Source organism: Myotis brandtii, unplaced genomic scaffold (genome assembly GCF_000412655.1).
Source record: "Myotis brandtii unplaced genomic scaffold, ASM41265v1 scaffold23, whole genome shotgun sequence".
Taxonomy (NCBI): Eukaryota; Metazoa; Chordata; class Mammalia; order Chiroptera; family Vespertilionidae; genus Myotis; species Myotis brandtii.
Window position 1 is genome coordinate 7,188,793 of NW_005358649.1, and position 15,558 is coordinate 7,204,350.

The window sequence follows — 15,558 nt, forward strand, 5'->3', positions numbered from 1 at the left end:
GCTTACAATTACGAGTGGGCCACCAGATCAGAAGGTTTAAAACAACAGGGTCTGGCTGGCTGGCATGCCTCAGGTGGTTGTACGTCACCCTATGAACCAGGAGGCCATGGTTCAATTCTTGGTCAGGGCAGATACCCGGGCTGAATCCTCAGTTGGGGACATGTAGGAGGCAGCTGATCAGTGATTCTCTCTCATTACCTGGGCTAAATCCTCAGTTGGGGACATGTAGGAGGCAGCCAATCAGTGATTCTCTCTCATCATTGATGTTTCTATCTCTATCTCTCTCTCCCTCTCCCTTCCTCTCTGAATTCAATAAAAATATATTAAAAACAAACAAACAAAAAAAACCCAAAACACCATGGTCTTATCACTGTCAGATTATGTTATAACACCATCTCTGGAAATAAAGGCACACTCATCCCAGTCTCCAAAACTTTTTATTTTCAGAGGCTAACCTTGTTCTAGGAAGTACAACGTGAAGGAGCATTGTTCGTAGGCATCTGACAAAAGCTGCCCATTACTCCTGACATTAAACACTGAATGCAATCATTAAAGAAAATAACACATTACCATTCACAGAATATACTCAGAAACCCATGGATCCCAGTGATTAGATTTTAGTCAGGTCTGGCAAGGAACAGAACACAGTGGCTGAGAAGCACATGTTCTCATAAAAGACACCTCAATGGTATGCTCAGGGTGACTAATCCTAAGGATTTCAACCAAGACAGTTTTCTGCAGAGAAAACCATTTTTAGTTTCTAAAGAGCATTCACTTCCGACACCTCGATTCCTGACTTCAGTGGCTGCACACTGTGTACCTCTGCGCCACACTTAGGGCAGGTGAAGAACATGTCGAACAGGAAGCTGCTCTTCACGCAGTAGTAACAGAAGATGTGCTCACAGCCGATCGTGTGGGGCATGGTGGGCCACTCTCCGCACAGAGAACACTGCTTGCCGCTGCTGGCCAAGGAGCTGTCGCCGTTGGGAGCACCGGCGAGAGGGATGCACCACGAAGATAACTTGGCCTTCAACTTCTGGGTGTTGATGAGCGGTAAGAGGAAAATGAGAAACTCCGCGAAGCCGTGCCAGAGAAGCTCCCTGTTCATGTACTCGAAGCCAACCTCACGCACGTGCTGGGGCTTGCAGAACACAGAGCGGATGCCTAGCAGGCGTTCCGTCAAAGTGGCAAACTTGCCCTTTTGAAGGAAAATCAAGAAGTTAATCAGGCTCCCTAATTGCACCAGGCCCACCATGAAGTTCAGACACTGTTTGGCTTTCCCAAACGAGGCTAAGTGATGGTTTCGAAAAAGGTCGTAGCAGCGTTCTTCCAACCACTTCCCGCCGATCGTGCAGGCAGCGTACCAGAGCTTCTGGTTCTTACTCGGGGGCTGGTATCTCAGGGTCGTGGAGAAGTCGTTTTTGTACTGAATATTTAAAACCGACTGGCCCACCGTGGCGTTTTTGGAGTAAACGGTGAATCGCCACAAGAAAAGCCACAGGAGGGCTTTCAGCTCAGGTTCAAAGCGGGCCAGCAGCCCTGGCTGGAACCCATGGAAGCACTGAGTGACCTGGGACCAAACCAGCTGCTCCAGGGCCTTGTTCAGTTCCAGTGCATCCAGCTGACTGATTCTCAGCACCCTGTGTGCGCTCTGCGCTTTGTCTTCTCTGGAAGCCATGCCTTCTCCAAAGAGCTCTAGGAGGAAGTACGATTAGGAAACATCATCAGACACAGACAACCTTGTACTGTCTCCGCAACCAATGCCCGGGAAACTGGGATACACAAGACAGGACACACCTTTGCATCGTGTCCAAACAGCACATGGAGCAGTCACCTCTGAAAGGCAACTCCTTTCTCCTTCTCCTCGCATGTCCTCCTCCCTCCTTTCTTTCCTGTTTTTTTCTTTTCGCTTTTGGCCCTCCTCATCAAGGGAATAACAGGTTTTAGCAATAATTGCTAAGTAAAAGGCTGAATAATAGCATGGCTAATGGAGAAATATATGCACTTAATAAATACAATGAATTATGTGGAACACTGCAATGAATGGTAAGTCCAGGCCTCAGTTTAACGCCCAGCACTTCTACTGACTCCAAAGGCATACTTTTCAATAAGTCATTTAATCTCCTACATATTTGTAAAGGAAAGTAGAAGAAAAAAATAATAAAGGTTTATTTTTATTTTTAAAAAAAGCTTTATTCTTTAAAGTATTACATACGTCCCCTTTTCCCCCCTCATTGACCCCATCTAACCTGCCCCCACCCTTTGCCACCCTATTGTCTGTGTCCATAGGTTATGCATATATGCATACAAGTTCTGCGGTTCGTCTCCCCCCCGACCCTCCCCATCCCTTCCCTCTGAGGTTCGAAAGTCTGTTCCATGCTTCTATGTCTCTGGATCTATTTTGTTCAACAGTTTATTTTGGTTTTAGCAATAATTGCTAAGTAAAAGGCTGAATAATAGCATGGCTAATGGAGACATATATGCACTTAATAAATACAATGAATTATGTGGAACACTGCAATGAATGGTAAGTCAAGGCCTCAGTTTAACGCCCAGCACTTCCACTGACTCCAAGGCATACTTTTCAATAAGTCATTTAATCTCCTATATATTTATAAAGGAAAGTAGGAGAAAAAAATAATAAAGGTTTATTTTTATTTTTTAAAAAATCTTTATTCTTGAAAGTATTACATACGTCTCTTTTTCCCCCCTCATTGACCCCATCTAACCTGCCCCGACCCTTTGCCACCCTATTGTCTGTGTCCACAGGTTATGCATATATGCATACAAGTTCTTCGGTTCGTCTCCCCCCCACCCTCCCCATCCCTTCCTTCTGAGGTTCGAAAGTCTGTTCCATGCTTCTATGTCTCTGGATCTATTTTGTTCAACAGTTTATTTTGTTCATTAGATTCCACATATGAGTAAGATCATGTGATACTTGTCGACAAGTATCTCTGACTGGCTTATTTCACTTAGCATAATACTCTCCAGGTCCCTCCATGCTGTCTCAAAGGGTAAGAGATCCTTCTTTTTTACTGCTGCATAGTATTCCGTGGTGTAAATGTACCACAGCTTTTTAATCCACTCAATTACTGATGGACACTTGGGCTGTGTCCAGATCTTAGCTATTGCATACAGTGCTGCTATGAACATAGGGGTGCAAACATTCTTTCTGATTTGGTGTTTTGGGTTTCTTAGAATATATATTCCTAGAAGTGGGATCACTGGGTCAAATGGCAGTTCCATATTTAATTTTTTGAGGAAACTCCATACTGTTTTCCATAATGGCTGCACCAGTCTGCATTCTCACTTTTTTGAGGAAACTCCATCCTGTTTCCATAATGGCTGTACCAGTCTGCATTCCCACCAGCAGTATACTAGGTTCCCTTTTCTCCACATCCTCGCCAGCACTTGACATTTGTTGATTTGTAGTAAGTGTTCATTATTCTATCACATGATTGCAGAAAATAAATACTAGCACAAAGTACCATGAATGCAGAAATGTCATTATTAAGATGCATCATACACTTTTGGAGAAAAGAGAACTATTATCAAAAAGGTATTCTAAGATCAGTTCACAAATCCTATTACTTTATGTCTTTTACTAAAAGATGTTAAATATAATTTGTTAGAAGTCAAAAGAACTGCAAAATACATCCTACAATAAAGTTGTATGTCTTCAAATTGGGATAACTTTACAATCAGAGAATTTTTTCAGGAGGAAGACTTTGAATTACCCATGAATCCCAGATAACTGAGGGGCAGGAAGTCCAAATACAGGAAACAAACGTGGCTACTAAATAACAGGTTGTTTAGTGCTCTTTCCCTCTGAACCCAGATATATGACAGGAATGCTTCTCACATTCCGGTGACCTCACCAGTTCCCCCTTCCTGGAGCTCCGTTAAGACTTCTAAGCTGAGAGCAGTGGGGATTTGGGCTGCAAGTTCTGTGAAATCCTTGCCTCATACTGGCCAGGAACTGCAGGAGAGAAAGGAGGGGGTTAGGACAGGGTTCTCTTTGCTCCCTATACCAATCTAATTAATCCCCAAGGCCCGTTCTTTGTCCAAAACATTTTCAAACCCATCCCTTACTCTATCCCACAGCCTCTCCCTAACTTACGCTGCTCTTGTCTCCCCGGGATTACACCCAACGCGGGTATCTACCTTCTGACTCCTTCGGGGCACTGCCCACACCGTGATCCTTCACACAAGCCTCCTCCAGCTTCTTGCCTTCCTAATGCTTTGACCTCTAGTATAAATGCCCCCTCTCGCTCACTAGGGGACGTTCTATTACCTGTTCCCTTCACTGGGATCAGTGCGTTCCCATTCTTTAACTTATCCTAAGTTCTCAAATTCTGAGTGAGGTATCACTTCCTCCCGACTGGCCCAGCTTGGGTTAGCTGTCCCCTCTCGCTGTTCTTCCTCTATCTAGACCCTTCTGTACTAGACATACACTACTTCTGAAGGTTGATTTCCTCCACTAGAAGACAAGGCCCATTGCAAAGATTATCTGAGTCTTGTCACAGTTGAATCTTAGCAACTAGTTCAGTGCCTGGCACGCAGGATGCATCCTATAGAACTAGGTAAATGGATCGATGGACAGAAAAATGTCTGGGATGGTGAAGGGTAGAAAATACAAATTTCCATCCCTTAAAACTGTTTCAAATGCCCATATCCAGATTGTTGCTGATTACTTATTTCAACATGCGTTTGTTGTGCACCTTCTACTTAGCAGTTAATGTGTGGGAGCTAGTGGAAGAATGGCAGACAGACTCAACTCCTGTGAAGAGTATAATGTAATGGGGTGATGGGGGGTAAGAGTGTGCTATGTAAAATGTCAAACAGACAATTACAAGAAGACATGATAAGTGATGTGCGATGGGAATTATGCTTACGAGCAGAAAGGTTTCACGGAGGGGCTACACCTCTGCACCTGAAGGGTGAGCGATGCCAGGCTGGTAAAGGAAGGTAAGCACACTACACTAGTCCAGGCCGAGGGAAGAGCAGGTGACAAGGACTGAAGGTCCAAGGACAAAAAATAAGGTTGGGAAGAAAAGCACGAGACTCATCCTTAAGGCCCTAGTTTATCGAGATGGTAATGGGGAGCCACGGAATGGTTGTAAAAGAATAAAATTCGCGTTTACACAGCTTGTTCTGGCTACACTGAGAACGGGTTTGGGGCTGAAAGACCAGTTGACTGTTAAAACGATCTGGTGAGAAACTAATGGTATAAATTGGAAAGGTATCAGTGGGGATGGAGAGAGATAGGTGCCTCTGAAAGCTCGGAAGTGGTAGAATTGACAAAATTTTGTGAGAAATAAGTCAGGAATCACTGACTTGAATAACTGAGTGGATCAGACCAGTTCTCTGAAATGGGAAACACTCGCAGAGATGTTGGTTTGAAGGGAAAGATAATACACACATGTGGTCTTGGAGATCTCAGGCCACTATGAGACAGCAAGTGGAAAAGGCCAGGAGGCAGTCATGTGGACTGGGAGAAAGAGCCTGGGCGGGGACATTGAGCATGGGGACATTCTCATTGGATTAATCCAGTGGTCGGCAAACCGCGGCTTTCGAGCCACATGTGGCATTTTGGCCCCTTGAGTGTGGCTCTTCCACAAAAAACCACGTGCGGGCGCGCACGTACAGTGCAATTGAAACTTCGTGGCCCATGCGCAGAAGTTTGGCCCAGGCCGGTTTTCGGCCTGAGCGAGTCTATTTTGAAGAAGGGGCGTTAGAAGAAGTGAGGGTACGTTCGCTGAGGTCGACCCCTCAGATTGAGGACGTTTTTTAGCAAAGGCCAGCTTAGGAGTACCCTAATTAAGTTAAAACAATGTACCTACTTATGTAGTTTAAAAAATTTGGCTCTCAAAAGAAATTTCAATCGTTGTACTGTTGATATTTGGCTCTGTTGACTAATGACTTTGCCGACCACTGGATTAATCTATTATAAATCTAGTTAAATGCTCAAACCAGGAAGGCGGTGATTTATAAAGACAAACAGATCTTGACCATGTGTAACACATTTAATGCTCTCTGTAACAATACAATATTTTCATACTTTTCCTATTTCAGCTACTGTGGCATCTCATTGGTTATGTTCACTGAGACCACACATCTTTGGGCTTTCCATCTTCCTATGCCGTGCTCTTCAACATCGCAGCCCTGTAGGCTCTGTTCTAGTCTAGTCTAGTCTTCAAATTTGAGAGTTTGTGAGAATCACTAGGAGGACTTGTTAGCTTGTGGTGCCTCAGTTATTTGCATTTCTAACAAGTTCCCTGGAGATGAGAATTATGGGCTAGTCCATGTCAAAGCACAATTCATAATCCTTTGGTAATCTATCACCCACACAGCTCAACGCTGCGTGCCGGCTGCCCACTCATCCCTGATTCACTCCGGGTTCCGTCTCATCCCTGTATCCAGAGAGGCTGTTCAACCGCACTGACTCAGGCGCTCCCTTCCTTCTATTAAGGGATGACACAAATCCATGCGCATCAATGCATCCTCGCCCTCCCTGCAAGGTGCTTGGGGTGCAGAGAGAAGACTCGCCCTGGCTCACGGAAGGACCCCAACCCAGGTCTGCAGGGACGCAGCAAGTGAATGGACAACTAGGCAACAACAGAGGGAGATGGTACGACAAGCAAAACACAGAATTTCAAAGACAGAAAAATAACTTTAAAGTTCACACACACAAAAATTATCAATGAGTAAGATTATTTTTCCCATTTTTTCTGTAATTTACAAATTTTCTCTAATCAACTTATATCATTTATGTAACTTAAAAAAACACACACACAAAAAAACATTATTTTAAAAACCTCATAAGCAAACCAAAATCTACAAAAATATTTCCCTTATCATATCACCTCTTTCTTAGCTCATATCACCCCTGGGATAAAGTACAAACTTCTCAGACCCAACTTGGCCCAATTCTGTCTCCTCCCCTGAGATCAGGTGACCATCATTCCCAGTGGAGCCGTGAAGGAGGACCATCCTGCAGTCCCACCTCTGTCCTTTCTCAAGCACCTAACACTTACCTTCCCTATCAACTGCTCCAATGCCCTCAACTATCTCCCTTCACATTCCAACTCTATTTCAAAATTCTCTAAAAAATTCATAACTACCCCCAACTCCCATTGTCACCATGTCTTAACTGTGACCGCCGCTGTCTGTGACACCCACTCAGCCCTCAACCACTTGTACTGTGGCTTCAGTCATGTGAACACACCTTCTCCTAACTTGATTATAAACTAGTTAAGGGAAGAGCCTTATCTTATACTTATTTCCCAAAGCTCCTACCACTTAGACAGAGACTTGATACTTAGCTCAGTCTCTGTCATGTAAAATTCTGCAATCACTGGTGATATGTGGGGGTATGGTATGTGTAACTCAGTGTCTACAATACAGATTTCACATCCCGTGGTCAGCAAGATAAGGGAAGCTCTCTGATTGTCAAAGTGCTCTTGGAACGCTTCTGACCTTATTGCACATCAACATTAAGTCCTGCCCTAACCGGTCTGGCTCAGTGGAAAGAGCGTCGGCCTGTGGACTGAAGGGTCCCAGGTTCGATTCTGGTCAAGGGCATGTACCTTGGTTGCGGGCACATCCCCAGTGGGGAGTGTGCAGGAGGCGGCTGATCGATGTTTCTCTCTCATCGATGTTTCTAACTCTCTATCCCTCTCCCTTCCTCTCTGTAAGAAATCAATAAAATATATTTAAAAAAAAACATTTAAGTCCAACACTACCAGTTCCCTCCCTTCATCCCACCCCCATGTTTAACTGGAAGGATTGCTCCCCCCCCCCCAGATGAGTATCAGACAAAATATGTCACTAGCGTTGGAGGCCAGCTGTGCCCATTTATGCATTTTTAAATACTGGAATCACAATCAGTTTCGGATTGTGGCTGATGACTATCTTATTATCTTACAGAATTTAACACAAAGATGGGCTCATAGTAGCTGCTCAATAAACGTGCTGAACGAATGCGTAGTGGAAGGAGTGAACTGGAGGGGAGGGAAGCGATCTTTTCCTCGGGTTCCTTACTTGTGTTTAGTGAGAAAACTGGACAGAGGGAGTGGCTTCTCAGGAGCCCTTTATTTCAAACCCCTTCTCCTGAAGGAATCATACTTAAGAACATTTCGTAAAAACAGAAAAATTTGACAGCTGCCAGAAAAGGAGACTTATCACACTACCCAACCAAGCCAACATTTAACAGTTATTATCAAAAACTTCTTTCTTATCCCTCCTGTTACAGTTTAACATTGTTTTCCCTTTTTCTCCCCAAGCCTGGCCTCAGTGCAGATTAAGAACAGCTGGGCCCAATCTCCTCGCTCCATCCGACTTGTCATGGACCAGCAGACTAGTATTAAACTGCTCTTCACATTTTCGAGTCAAAAGTCCCCAACGTTTCTGGAAAACCATACTTTCCTGTCTCTGTTCCATTGACGGCTACTGGCCTGTTCAGGTCTATTTATGTTCAAGAATTTAAGTAAGCATTAACAATACCCAGATTATTGGTTCCTGCAGGTTACTATCTAGTCTAGGCTCAAACTTGAATAGTTAAAAAAAAATACAAGCTAATTTTTATTTTCAAAGTTGGCATCATTTTGAATGGAAACAAACACCATCAGATTCCATTCAAATTTATTTTTCCAGAATTCCCCCAAACAGGCAATGTTTTTCCTTATTTTGCCATGGAATCTCATTCCTTTAATGCATAATCCTATCACCTTCTTCCTTCCCACTCCCCAAACTATACTAAATTTAAGAATATAAAAGGCTAATGCAAGGGAAAACATTTATGACCAAGCAAAGAGACTTATAAAAATAATTAAAAGTATAATTGGCACTAAGTAATATTAGTGTTTAGTGAAGGATAGGGTATGTGAAAACGATGTTTAAGGCAAAATCAAGGAAAGGTAAAAAGTACAGCAACTACCAGGGTTAGGCGTGATTAACTTGTCACATAAATATGTTTAAGACAAAATAATCCAGCACTAAAAACTACCAAGGTGTCCTGCTGACATTTTATCACTAGACACGCCACACTGATTTTCTTTCACAGAAAAAACCCCTGAAATTCGTTTACTAAGAGCAGCGATACATAACCTTATCCCTTAAATAACTCAGGCTTTCCTTTTACGCTTTTCATTCCCTAAAATAAAACTCTGCCATCTATATGGCATTCTAAAACCAACACAAACGATTCTATCTCACTAAAGAGGGAAGCGTGTTTCAGGATGTATTTCAGAGCTTTTATTGAGTCGAGGACAAATTATGAATGAATATATTTTATTTAAAACCATGTTATTGACAGAAATCTATCAATAATAATGTGGGTATTGTCAAGGGCCTGTCAATATTAATGTAATTATGATTAAGGGGATGACATGGATTTTTAGCTATAATACCTAGTAACATCTCCTACATTGCTGCTATCAATACACACACACTATTATTGACCTGCTCCAAGACTCAGTGCTAGATGTATTACCATTAGGCATATTTGTCAATGCATGCTGCCTACAAAACTACACTGAAATTTACAGTCCTGTAAACTCTGTCAGAAGAAACATGTGACTCCCTCCCAAGTAATCTCTCAGGTATCAAACCCATCCATTCCCCCCCACCCCCCAAACCTTTTCCGGGTCCACAATCGTCAACTAATGTTCGGTATGATAATGTTGCTGCCACACTCTCCTAGGGGTTCTAGCAATCAAAATGGATGAGTGCGAATATTCATTTTTTTTTCCTTTTAGGGTTTAAAAAAATTGTAAACTAACATTTTGCATTATGAGCTTACGTGAATAAAGTTCTTTAAATGGGGATTTTAAGCTTTGAACTTCCTCCCTAGTATTTCCTTTGTGTGGTCAGGAAGATTTACTGTACCTTGTATTGAAATCAATACTAATAAATGGGACGTGCATCAAAGAGGGATTCAACAGGACACCGATTCCCAGAACACATTTCAAACAGGAGCAGGAGAGAAAAAGCTGTGGCCGAGGCCATTAGAACACCTGACGCTGTGAACAGGCCGAGAAGTCACCATCAGAAAGTTCAAATCCCACTTCGGCCACAGACTTGCTAAGTGACTTGTCACTACTCTGTTGTTACTCTCTTTCATCAAGTATAAGCCCCGTTTCAGGGGTTTATAGATATCCCAACTGTGCTGCTTTGAATACAGACAAGACATGAAGTATTTAAAACATTCTGTTATGGACACCAGTCCTCTAGGTTACTTTTAACTTAAAGGCAATTGTCAACAAAATCCAAATAAAAAATATTTGGGGGGGGGGGGTGGTAATGGGTACACAACAAAATGTTTCTAAATACATTTGAAGGAAAACTTCAAAATATTACAAATTTCTCCAACAAATGATAAGCACTTTGTCCTAGCAGAGGGGATATATATATATATATATATTTCTTTTTTTTTTTCTTCTTTATTTGGAGAGAAGGAACTCAACCCAAATACTACAGTCTTCAAGATGATAATCAGTGTTACAGAGCTGAGCACCTAACCTATTTCATTTACGGTATATTTATTCACGTATCTAAAACTAACACAAAATACTTTTTTAAAACCTTAAAACAGAATTCCCAATACCTTGAGGCCAGCTTCACAAAGACATTTTTTAAGAGAAGAGCACGGCACTCATAATCTTTTCAGAAAGTTGATGCTTCTGAGTCTTGAAGAGAGAAAGCACAGTATGAAAACAGGGAACAGATGTTTGAGTGAATATGGGGGATTCTAACCATTTCTACGGTCCAGCCCAGGTCCACCCTCAGGTTGTGTGACCCCGGACAAGTCATTATACCACATGACACTTTCAGCAGTTAAAAAAGTCAGCAACTATAGAAATTTCCGTCCAGCCCAGGTCCACCCTCAGGCTGTGTGACCCTGGACAAGTCATTATACCACACGACACTTTTCAGCAGTTAAAAAAGTCAGCAACTATAGAAATTTCACCTACCCAGGATCCTTATAGGAACTACTAGTAACCCTTGGAAGAGGAAGAGGAAGAATAAAAGAAGTCCTTTCCAACTGCAGAAATGGTAATGCTGAACACGAGTCTGGAAAAGGCTAGTGCGAGTGGAGAAATCAGAACAGAAGACGCGGGACAGAGAAACAATCCTCGTGGAGGAAACAGCAAAACGAGACGCAACAAAATTCCACTGGCTCATGAGCTTACAGCTGCAGCAAACACGCACCACTTACCAGGGCTGAAGGCGGATAGTGACTACGGTAGCGAAGTGCCCTTTGCAAAATCAAGTAGCAAGTCATTTAATCCTTACACTGCGATGAAAGAGCTTCTTTCATTATTTCTGTTTTAAACAAGGAAACAGAGGCACAGAGAGATTAGCTGACCAGTGAGAAATCACACAGCTAGAAATAACTCAGCCACATTCTGAACCACTGTACTACACTGACAAGTGGTGATGGGCGTGAAAAACAGTGACAGCCAAAAAGGTGAACATGGGCACTTGCAGATGGCGCCATTGGGCATGCACATGGGGCTGTTTTAAGAGGCTGAGGACTCCGAGATCAAGAGCACAGGCACTAACTACAGGGAAGATGCCAACGCAAGGATGGGCAAACGTGCCTCATGAAGCATGAAACAACCAGCTCTTAAGTACTCTACGCATGTGGAAAAGGGCTGGAGGATCTAATTGCCTAAGAAGAGAATTCGAAATGACGTAAGATTTTTGGAATACACATTCCATTGCACATTTCACGGCACTGGAGAGAATATGGACTATCCACACGGGAACAGAGGTGTTTGCAATGTAAGAGGAGCAAGTACCGAAGGACGCACAGGGTTTTCTTGGCATGCTTTACCTCACTGAATTTTCCTAAAAGTAAAGATCATCATGTCCATTTCACAAAGACCAAAATTAAGCCTTGAGGAGATGAAGTCACCTGTGTCAGGCCAAGCTGGCAATTAGTAAATTTCTGGTAAACACTAGAGAAAGTATGGAACACACAAAAGGAAGGTAGTGGTAAGTTAGTGGGTATTGGGTAAGCTTGGATCAAATTCAATACCGCAGAACTCAAAGCACAGCTTCTTCTCTCAAGGCCCGACTGCCAGTCACACTCAGGACTGTGGATGGGGAGAGAAACGACAGAACATGGTTGAGTTACCCAAGTTGCCTGGGATGCGTGCCATCCACATCCCCTCTCTCTACTCCTACACATGTGGTCCGAGAACCGTTCAAAGAGACTCACTGTACATCTGCACAGAAACGAGGCGTGAACATTCATTTAGTGATTGTGAACACACACTCTACCCAAAGCAGAGGCACGGTCAACTCACCTAACACTGGGAGGGAATGGTTATGCGTAATCAAAACAGAATGACTCTAGAGCTCTTGGTTTTTATGTTTTAACAGTCAGAAGAAAAAAAAGACACATGGATGAAATGTATCTCACCTTACTGACAGGCAGGTAAGAAGGGCGCTGTGATAAAAGAGAATGAAAACATAGGAACGGGCAGTTGGTTGTGTAGATGGGAAGGGTTGGCAGAAGTGGTCAACAGCCCACAATGGGAAGGACAGAGGAGGCCGTATGCTCCTCTCCCCGCTTCTAGATCGTATAGGAATCACAGCTCTGGCATTTGCAGCACCAAGATTACAGGCCCGGAGGCAGGAGGAGCAGTCAGGGCTCCACTCCGGAGGGTTCTTCCACAGCCTGAAGGAACTGAAAAGGAACATGGGATGTTTAGAAACTGCTGTCTTTCACAGGAAAGAGATAAAGGGAACAGCCAATGTGCTTCTAGGCTGCCCAACCCAGGTAATCAAAGGGGAGCCAGTGATTCAGAGCAGAACTTTTGTCCAGAAACAAAGATTGTGCATATGGCATGCATGTCCCTGTGCTGCAGGGCCCTGCACACGGTGAGGCTGGGTGAGACTGCTAACATCTGTATGCTGGGTGAGACTGCTAACATCTGTAAGGTTCAGCCACCAAACACATCAAATGCAAAGTACCGGCTTTCCTACTGCAAAGATGATTACAAGCTTCGAATATAAGTGAAAATTTTATGGCTAACATAAAAGGGTAAGGGGGAGAAAGAAAAAATAAAGAATTGTGATTCTGATCATAAAGAATTAAACTTGAAATCTGCATTTATTAAACAAATGAGATTGAATATGGACATGTTTATGGCTTTTAGTAATGAATTAACTGTGAACATGTATCTCTTATCAAAAAAACTTATACATAAATGCACATGGAATACAAATGAATACTATCCTAAGAAAGAGAATTTAAATGCTAGAAGGGAACACAGGTCATCTAGTCTAAGATATGAATTTAATTTTCTTAATAGAAACCCTGTTTTTCGAGCAAAATATATAAAATAGCTGCGGAGGGTCTGCTTGCTTTGTCTCTCCCCAGAAAGCTCCAAGCAATTTCTACAGTTCTATGAAAGTCATAAAACCACAGGTGGAGTGCTACCCCTAATTCCTAAAAATGGGGAGAAGAAGGCCAAGAGGTAGAGCAGGTCATAAGAAACCAGTCAGGTCTGGAACTCAATTTTCTTGACTTAGTGTAGCATTCTCTTTACTGCCTCGTGTTACTTCTATCCACCACCACCCCCACCACCCCTTTTTAAAAAAAAAAAAAGCAGGAGAAATAATTTTTTTGACTCTTCTTTCAAATCTGCTTCTGCCTCAAGCACATACAACTCTAATTTTTCTAGATACAGTAATTGATAATAGGGGTGAAATCAGAGAGAATATGAAGTGAGAGAGAAAAATGCAAAGTCGGCCACCCCACGTTTATTCTGTTCAGGTTTAACTAAAGGTAAACACATTAGGGGAAGGTGTCTAGACTACAAAAGGTGGTGAGGATGGAGCCTCAGTCTCCCCATTATTGCTTTTATTTTTATTTATTATTTAAAAAATAGCCGAAACCGGTTTGGCTCAGTGGATAGAGCGTCGGCCTGCGGACTGGAGGGTCCCAGGTTCGATTCCGGTCAAGGGCATGTACCTGGGTTGCGGGCACATCCCCAGTGGGAGATGTGCAGGAGGCAGCTGATCGATGTTTCTCTCTCATCGATGTTTCTAACTCTCTATCTCTCTTCCTTCCTCTCTGTAAAAAATCAATAAAATATATTTTAAAAAAAAAATTGCATTTAAAAAATAAATAAAAAATATTTTTTATTTCAGAGAGAAAGGGAGAGGGTGAGAGAGAGACAGAGACATCAATGCTGAGAGAGAATCATCATCAGCTGCCTCCTGCATGCCCCACATTGGGGATGGAGTCCGCAGCCCGGCCATGTGCCCTGACCAGGAATCAAACCCCGATGGCCTGGTCCACAGGTCGATGCTCATCCACTGAGCCACGTTGGCCGAGCTGGATTTAAATTAAGGTAAAAAACATAAGGTAAAAAAGGCCATCATGGAATACTAACTAGGGCATGTTAGACTTGAACGTTCAACAATTAGTCTTATTCTGCAAAAAAAACAAAAAAAATAACAACAAACAAACAAAAAACACTTCCATTCACAAAATGTATTTTTGGAAAATGGAACCTAAAGAAATGAACAAACAAAAACTTTTAACTTCAGGCTCCAGATGAAAAATGCTAACGATGCTCATTACTTATCAGAAATAAATATTAAATAGAACAAACTCATCGCAAGTAATTCTATTGGAACATTCCCAGGAACTCTTCCTCCACAAGAAAATTAAAACTGCTTTTAAGTGCATCGGCTTTCACAAAGGTTGGAAACTTCAGCACACTCTTTTTTTTCTTCTTTTTCGGGACCCAATGCAAACTTTGCGTGAACCGTCGAGCTAAGAAGTGCGGCGTGGGCGCTGCCTGACCCACGACCCGCTCGGCTCAGAGGCAGGACCGCGCAGCGCCGCAGAGCGCGGGCAGAGACTCGGAAGTTCGTCCGAAGTCCCTGCGGGACGCGCCGAGCTCGGGCTGGCGGTCCTTTCCCTCCTAAGGGTGCGATCCTCACCCTTATTCTCGGGTTTAGGTTTGCTTCTTGCCTTTCCCCAAATCACACTCTGATTTGCCTCCTCCGGGAAGCCAGTGACCTGGGAACTCCAGCCAAGGGCGGCCAGGACAAGGCGGGGAAGCTGGCGCCCTCGGCTGCCCGCTGACCTCGGGCTGCACTGCGGCCCCTCGGCGGACACTGACCTTGGGAGTCGGCGACACGCCCCGCTCCGCGGGACTCTCTCTGAAACGTTCTCTAGGAAGCTTGGCTTTTCCTAGCCGAACCTGGGTACCCAGGCTTCCGGAACTCGCAGGCTTCCGGGGCGACGCAGGACCCGGAAGTGTCTGGGGGGGAAAAAAAGGAACTTAAACCAACGAGAACTACGCTTTGGCGCAGGCGGAAGGCCCAGGAAGGCCCAGCAACGACGAACTCCGACGAGCCGAAGGGCCGAAAAGCCGAAGAACGACGAGCCGATGAGCCGAAGAGCCGAAGGGCGGAGGAGCCGAAGAGTGCACCGCGCGCGGTGATTGGTCGGCTGGCCGCGGAGGAAAACCGTATTTGATTGGCAGGAGAGTCGCGAACGGGTCAGCCCGGGGTCGGGACGGTGCGTCG

At 43.7% G+C, this 15,558-nt stretch overlaps 1 protein-coding gene across 6 annotated transcripts; it reads right to left on the reverse strand.

Moving 5' to 3' along the window:
- Positions 1-418: 418 nt before the first annotated feature.
- On the reverse strand, positions 419-15,521 carry PEX2 (peroxisomal biogenesis factor 2). Of its 6 annotated transcripts, XM_014539858.1 has the most exons (7): positions 15,150-15,521; positions 12,431-12,697; positions 11,219-11,325; positions 10,607-10,688; positions 3,879-3,979; positions 1,798-1,921; positions 419-1,695 (listed from the first exon to the last, which is right to left on the reverse strand). In XM_014539858.1, the coding sequence occupies exons 6-7, from the start codon at positions 1,868-1,870 to the stop codon at positions 761-763; spliced, it is 1,008 nt and encodes a 335-aa protein (XP_014395344.1). In that variant the 5' UTR covers positions 1,871-1,921; positions 3,879-3,979; positions 10,607-10,688; positions 11,219-11,325; positions 12,431-12,697; positions 15,150-15,521; the 3' UTR covers positions 419-760. The 6 variants fall into 6 exon arrangements, with proteins under 6 accessions (XP_014395344.1, XP_014395343.1, XP_014395345.1 ...); XM_014539857.1 differs by lacking the exons at positions 10,607-10,688; positions 11,219-11,325; positions 12,431-12,697; XM_014539859.1 differs by lacking the exons at positions 10,607-10,688; positions 11,219-11,325; positions 12,431-12,697; positions 15,150-15,521 and adding an exon at positions 14,968-15,119.
- Between the last annotated feature and the right edge of the window lie 37 nt (positions 15,522-15,558).

Bases quoted from the DNA above. Each gene is read 5' to 3' on its own strand.
- PEX2 (XM_014539857.1), bottom strand. From the start codon at position 1,870: ATGCGAGGAGAAGGAGAAAGGAGTTGCCTTTCAGAGGTGACTGCTCCA. The intron at 1,696-1,797 runs GTGTGTCCTGTC...ACTTCCTCCTAG, and splicing joins TGTTTGGACACGATGCAAAG to AGCTCTTTGGAGAAGGCATG.